The sequence below is a fragment of the Neltuma alba genome, unplaced genomic scaffold (genome assembly GCF_004799145.2).
Source record: "Neltuma alba isolate B1F8T4 unplaced genomic scaffold, ASM479914v2 tig00000477_pilon, whole genome shotgun sequence".
Lineage (NCBI taxonomy): Eukaryota > Viridiplantae > Streptophyta > Magnoliopsida > Fabales > Fabaceae > Neltuma > Neltuma alba.
The window spans coordinates 82,104-89,113 of NW_021632068.1; the positions used below are offsets into that span (position 1 = coordinate 82,104).

General features: G+C 32.2%; 1 protein-coding gene across 1 annotated transcript; it reads right to left on the bottom strand.

The window, feature by feature from the left end:
• Positions 1-2,144: 2,144 nt before the first annotated feature.
• Positions 2,145-5,678, bottom strand: LOC114739677 (2-alkenal reductase (NADP(+)-dependent)-like). The gene is made up of 5 exons (XM_028927756.1): positions 5,443-5,678; positions 4,072-4,258; positions 3,638-3,804; positions 3,410-3,492; positions 2,145-2,742 (listed from the first exon to the last, which is right to left on the bottom strand). The coding sequence occupies exons 1-5, from the start codon at positions 5,674-5,676 to the stop codon at positions 2,367-2,369; spliced, it is 1,047 nt and encodes a 348-aa protein (XP_028783589.1). The 5' UTR covers positions 5,677-5,678; the 3' UTR covers positions 2,145-2,366.
• Positions 5,679-7,010: the final 1,332 nt, after the last annotated feature.

Consider the following 7,010-nt stretch of genomic DNA (forward strand, 5'->3'; position numbering starts at 1 on the left):
ATAGGACAGGCAACCTGTTAGGGACTTGTGGCCTAACCTAGCTTGTTTAAAAATAAGAGTAGGTCCAAGCCTCTTCAAAATATGTTTCACTTAATAGAGCACCCAGGCTCTTTAAAAGCTTATTAAACCTACCATGTTTCTAAAGAAACCTATGACAAGCCACAAGCCAACTTGTTACAATACAAACTTGACTTACTAAAGGTAAAGCTTGACCTAGCTCAATTTGTTTTCGCCCTAGTTAAACATAAATATTGTGAATGATAATAATAACTACTATTGAAAGATAGCAATTGTTAAAGTAAATCTGTGAACAACAAAATTTAGTGACATTGTCCATTAATAAAATGTGTGACAAATGCTAAATTGATTTAATTCATTCATCACCGAATTCTATTTGCAGGTAGCTATGCTATGACATGAGTTTACAAAATTTCACGTCAGACTCAACACGAAGCCCAACGAAAGTTTTGCTGCTTCAGCAACTACCAGTCTGAAGGTGAATCCATTTGGCCAAACTCAGCTTAAACAGGTTAATTAAATAAAATATTATAGATTCAATTTGATTATTTCTTCAGGGATAAGATTTAAGCATACTTCTTTTAAATTTTTGTAAAACCTTTCAATAATACATAACAAATGCAAATAATAATAATAATAATAATAAATTTTTTCCTCCTTTTGGAAAGATTTTTAGAGTAAGTATAACATTTTTGCAGATATGGTTCGTGGGAGATGGATGGGATGAGGATGAACAGATGAAAGCACCAAAAGGCTCATTAGTCATTCCATTTTCTCAATTCCCTCCAAAGAAAAGGTTGCTTCTGCCCACTATACTCCTGCAATGAGGGTCCCTCCTTCGATCAAGAACATGCAGTCTTGTGAGGTTGGTACTCTATGCATATAGTTTCAAACATATAATTTAACTATGGACGCTTCAATATATTCAAAAATGCTTAATAATACTTAATGCTTTCATTTTGTATATATGAAATCTCATTTTCCAATAACTGAAGAATTGGCTGCCGAGAAGAGCAATGAGTGCTTGGCGTATAGCTGGAACAGTGCATGCCTTGGAAGGATGGAAAGTTCATGAGCGTGGCTCCACAACTTTTAGTCTCCATAAAATATGGGATGCAACTATTCGTCAAGGTTTCCAACCTTTGGATGTACTTTACAAACCAACGTAAAAAGTCCTCCCTGATTAACGTACAAAGACCTAAACCCTGCAATAGTCAAATGAAATAAAGACTCTGTTCCGAGCTACTTCTAATATATGTGTGCGTGTGTGTACTATTTATACTGTTATATTGTCATATGGTTCTCAATCTTTAAGGGGAGACTATCTACGATTAAGTCATCGTCGTGTTTAAGTAATCCTTTTAATAATGTACTTGGATGTTGACTTTGTCTCAAGCTTTCTCACTAAAAACAGGGTAGTTACTTGGGAGTTTGAACGTGTGCTTACATAAAATATTTGTTGAGTAATGTTATAGTGTATGCATTCTGTAACATTTCTGTAATAAAGTTACTCGATTTGTTTACCAATCCCAATTCAATTAAACGACAAGTCCTAATTCTACAGTGACAGCAACTAAGAAAAGAATTTGAATTATTCTGTAATAAAGTTACTCAATTTGTATACCGATCCTAATTCAACTAAACCACAAGTCCTAATTCCGCAGTGACAGCGACTAAAAAAATAATTTCAATTAATAACTTTCTCAATGCACAAAGACAATTCTTGTTTATTGCACAAAGACATAAGCAATTATAATTAATTAAAGGATTAACATGTAAATTTGTCTCAAAATTAAAGTTTTTACTCAAGAATGTTGGTGCTCAAAAGTTTTTTTGGGTTCAATATTGTCCTGAAAGTTAAAAATCGTAATAATTTTGTCCTCTGTCATTAAAAATATTAATGGTCAATGTCATTAACATTAGTTTTTAAACGATGGGGGCAAAGTTGCTAGAAATTTAAAGTTCCAAAGTAATATTAAGCCCCAAAAAAACTTTTAGATGCCCAACACTTTTAGATAAAAACTTTTACGATAAATTTACATATTAACCATTAATTAAAATGAATTCATTAATGTTAATATCCTTTTGAGAGAATATAATTGATCCTCAATGTCAAATATCTGTAGGTTAAGAAAAATAAATATTTCAGGAACCTTCTTAAAGAGTAAATACAACAACGCTGAAGTTTTAAACAGAGTAGGTGACAGAGTTTTAGAGTTATGATATAGTGATCTCATATATGTCACATTATTACAGACACATTTCTATATATAGAAGTTAATGATGCTACTTTATTTTCCCGAGAAAATCTGTGAAACTGGAAGAAAATATATATCCTCTAGTCGTGGTTAATTAGCAAGTGAAACTACTTGCTTGCCGATGTTGAGACCCCTAAATACTCTCACCAAAGCCAAAGCACCATTTTCAAGTCCATCAACAATGTCTTCCACACAAGAAATCTTGCCCTCCTTAATATAAGGCAAAATGAAGTCCAAATACTTGTGATAAAGATGGTAATAATCCACCACGTTGTAACCTTGCATACGAATCCTTTTGTAAACAAGAGACGTAATGTTAGTGATTCCTTCAGGCTTATCAAGAGTGTACTGAGATATCATTCCACACACAGCGATTCGACCATGCACTTTCATGTTCACAAGAACTGCATCCAGCATTTTGCCTCCAACAAGCTCGAAATATATGTCTATGCCTTCTGGGAAGTACCTATTAGCAGCATTATTATTGTACAAAAATATATAATCAGCTTGGCGAAATTTCTACTCCCTCTTATTCTAAATGTAGGAGCTAGGTAGTCTATTTACAAATGCATATTGAATTCCTTAAAATATCCCCATTTAATCATTGGTAGTTGATGAAATTCCTTTTAGCATGTGCAATTAATAGGATTGTTTGGGAAAATTAGAAATTCGAGAAACAAAAAGTATTAAAGTCTTATATTTAGAATCAAAATAAATCTTCCAACTAGCTAGCTCCTATATTTGGAATTAAACGAAGTGTTTCCTTATAAGCAAAATAACCATACTTAGCAAGAAAAAGAATAAACAAAGTAACTGTAAGGTTTTAAGCTATACTCCCTTTGATCATTATTATAAATTTCAAACAACTAATTTACTGATAACTAATTAGTTAAGATTAGTTGAAAATAATAAATAGGTTAGAATATACTTTTGTTTCTAACTATGCTCTTCTAATAAATGAGCAAAAAGATGAAAGAGAATATGTGAGAAAATATGAGAAGAGAGAAATAATTAAGGGTAATATTGGAAAATATGCATTAAATATTAAGATAAATCTAAATTGAAACTTATAAAATAGACCACATTTTTTTCTAAATTTGAAACTTATAGGAGGGAGTATTACTGAGACATACCTTTTCAAGGCTGCATCCAAGTCAGGTTCTTCCTTATAGTTGAAAGCATCGTCAAACCCAAATTTTTTCTTTACCAAATCAACCTATATTCGGAAACCATATCGTTCAAAAAATTGAAGACTTGAAGAAAGTCCCTTGCAACTTTTTTTCATTTTATTTTCTTAATGTAAGAGACATATATGATTTGGACAGTTGACTAAATAATTAATAAATCACGAAACAGAGTACCTTGTCTTGAGAGCCAACACTTCCAACAACATAACAGCCACTGAGTTTGGCAAACTGCCCCACAAGTTGACCCACAGCTCCTGCAGCCGCTGAGATGAACACTCTCTCTCCTCTCTTTGGAGCACACACATTAAAGAATCCCGCATAAGCTGTTAAACCTGGCATCCCTATTATTCACAAACAAACAAATCCAGAAGAACAAATCAAATGATGGATGGCAATAATCGGACACACTAGCACCCAACACTATTGTTACTTCCCAATTGCATTCAATCTCGTAATCTTATTTTTAATGCATCTAATACACTAAATCATAAATAAGATTAAGATATTAAATGCAATTGGGTAACATGGTACTAGATGCATCAAGAAAATAACGGTTTTAATTAGACTAATCGACGATCATATATAATTGTACCATAACATGAATTTACCAAGGATTCCACTGTAATAGGATAAAGGCACGTCGTCGTCATCAGTGTTGTGTATTTTGAACAAGGTTTCAGGTGCCGTAATGAGTGTGTACTCTTCCCATCCAGTTATGCCCCACACCAAATCACCTTCTTTAAAATCTGGGTGCTTTGAATCCACAATTTTGGCCACTCCATACCCATATAGTGGCTGCATTAATGCAAATTTCATTCGTTATATCGTCGCTATCAGTATAAGATATAAAAAGTGTAGGCACACATACTGTTGATATGTTTTAAAAAAAAATGTATACACTAGTGCAAATATAATTTTCGTTTTTTACATCCCGGTGTTAAAGACTCTTTCTGCACTAATGATATTACCAAATTGTTTTTTAAATTTAGGCATAGATATTTTCTCATTTGTCGCAATCTTGTTGGAAGTACACTCATGCGTTAAATTTAAGCATATCTTCCAATAAGAATTCGAACCTTGGTTTACTATGTTATTGGAGGCTAACTCTTTTAATTAGACCCAGTTCTATATGGATTTTGCCAAAATATTTGTAAACGACCGCACTAGTGTGGATGGTTTTTTTTTTGGGGGGGGGGCAGTGGATGATATGTAACAAATAACGAGCTACAAAGCATATCTATTTGGGCCATACCGTTGTAGAACTGGGGATTGACAGGTAGAGTTGGGCTTTTCAGCCCTCAACGAATCGGATTCCTAATCTGATCCAATTTTGAAAAGAAGAATGATGTAGCCCATGTGAGCTTTGACCCAAGATTCACAAAGCAATACCCAAGCACATCATCACCAACTTAACCAACCAAGAGTTAAGAAATCGATTCATAATTCATAAGATTTTGAGTTTAAATTCCGCTACTAATGTTAAGATTTTGTTTTTTTTTTGGGTAAGATGTTAAAATTTTGTTAATAGATAATCTGTAAGTGTTTTATGAATCTAAAGGTATGTCCTAGTCTTAGAAAATCTCAAAACCCAATTCACTAAATTTTTTTTAAAATTAAAAAGAAAAATACCAACTTAACGGACCCACTTCGTTTTTTTTTTAATAACTAAAAAGATCGAAAAATGGAATATGCCATAATCCACATCAGCATATCCCAAGCAACTAGTCTTAATTTTGTTGGAAGCATCCACTTAATTAGGGGGGAAAAATAATGAAAGAAAAAGCAGGAATATCCTTCATCAGATTACCCTCTTACTGTTTAATTGTTATCTGTTTAGATTTTAACAGCAGGAAAAATATAACTGGGATTACAAAAGATCCTATTCTTTTACCCCCTCCAACATTTAGTGTTTTTGGGGAAACCAAACAGATGATAGAGAAAGTGGAAGAAAATTTCAGATCATAGAAAAAGAAACTTACGGTACCGGGAGTGAAGGACTGCAAGACGCTGAAATTATCAGCCTTCTTCATCAAGGGTCGAAGGTGAGGATCAGCAGCCAAGAAAAGGTTTTTGACCAAAACGGCGCCCTTGGAGGAGTTTTCTTCTGGAAGCTTCAGATTGATTCTATCAGTGCAAATCACTTCCATGTCTGATTCTTTGGGGAACCCAGAAACATAGTCTTTCAATATCAGTTTCTTGTTCGTCACCTCCATGATCCCAGTTTTTCAGATTCAATTGAACTGTGTCTCTCTCTTGTGATGATCAGAATAAAGAAGGTGATAATATATATATATATATAAAGGTTGTTCAGTCAATGGCCTTCTTGGACACGCATGTGGGTATAATATTATATACTACCTCCGGTCCTTAATATAAGACCTGTTTGACTTTTATTTTGGTCCTAAATATAAGACCCCAATCCACTTTGTCTCTCATATTTATGTATTTTTTTCCAAGATAGTCCTTCTAATAATTGTAGTTCTAGCCAATATAGTTAATTAGTAAGGATATTTTAAAAAAAAACAACATCTATTTATTACAAATAACTAATTTAACATCTTTCCTTAATCTCTCAAATTAGTCAACTGGGTCTTATAATTAGGACGGAGGTAGTATATTGGATCACGATAAACCGATTATGCAGTTTAGGTGAATTTGTCTAGATTTTTATAAACTACGGTATGCTCTAAATTGAACAGGTGTGGAAGGAATATATAATAACTTTACCATGCGCCACGCCTCATAGATTCATAGGTTGAATTTGTCTAAACATTATCGTACTTGTTCTTTTGATATTTAAACATTATATTCCATCCTGTCACTGTATAAATCGACTTTTTTCTTTCTTTAACTCATTAAACTTTTCTGGAATCGAATTTTTTTTCCAAATCATTAAATAGGGTTGTGAAAGAGAGGAAAAAAAATATAAGAAACCACATTTAAGCATCAATTATAGGGTGAAATTGACAAATAATTGTGGATCTAGAAATTTTTATAGAAGGAACGATATGAAAACTATTTAAAAAATAAAATAAATTGTTAAGAAAATGAATTAAAAAATTAATAAATATATGCATGGAACATGATAATAGCAACATGGTTAATTTCTTTTTCAATAATGAACTTGATAACTAATGAGAATTATATACCTAAAAATAATAAATAAGAGTAATTTTAGTGAAATATCACCACATTTTAACAAGGAAGAAATTCTTCTTTTTTGTTGGAAGGACTAACAAAATGCTTCATTGTTTGGTAAAAATATTGTAGTTTATATTTGGGTTAATATAATTTTTGGTCCTTCAAGTTTCAAATCATAGATTTTGATTCTTGAAGTTTCATTTTATTTAAAATATTAGTCCTTATAATCCAACAAAAACTTAAACAATTTTGCCCTTTGAGAAATCAAAACTTATGGTTTAAAACTTGAAGGATCAAAACCAAAATTAGAACAAACTTGAGAGACCAAAGATTATACTCTTTTGATCCTTAATATAGGACCTAATTGTTAAGTTAATTTTGGTTCTAAATATAAGACATATTTATT

Excerpts from the sequence above, each read along its gene's own strand:
- LOC114739677 (XM_028927756.1), bottom strand. The coding sequence starts at position 5,676 with ATGGAGGTGACGAACAAGAAACTGATATTGAAAGACTATGTTTCTGGG. Across the intron at positions 4,259-5,442 it reads AGTCCTTCACTCCCGGTACC|CCACTATATGGGTATGGAGT; the intron begins GTAAGTTTCTTT and ends GCATTAATGCAG. Across the intron at positions 3,493-3,637 it reads GTGTTGGCTCTCAAGACAAG|GTTGATTTGGTAAAGAAAAA; the intron begins GTACTCTGTTTC and ends TTCCGAATATAG.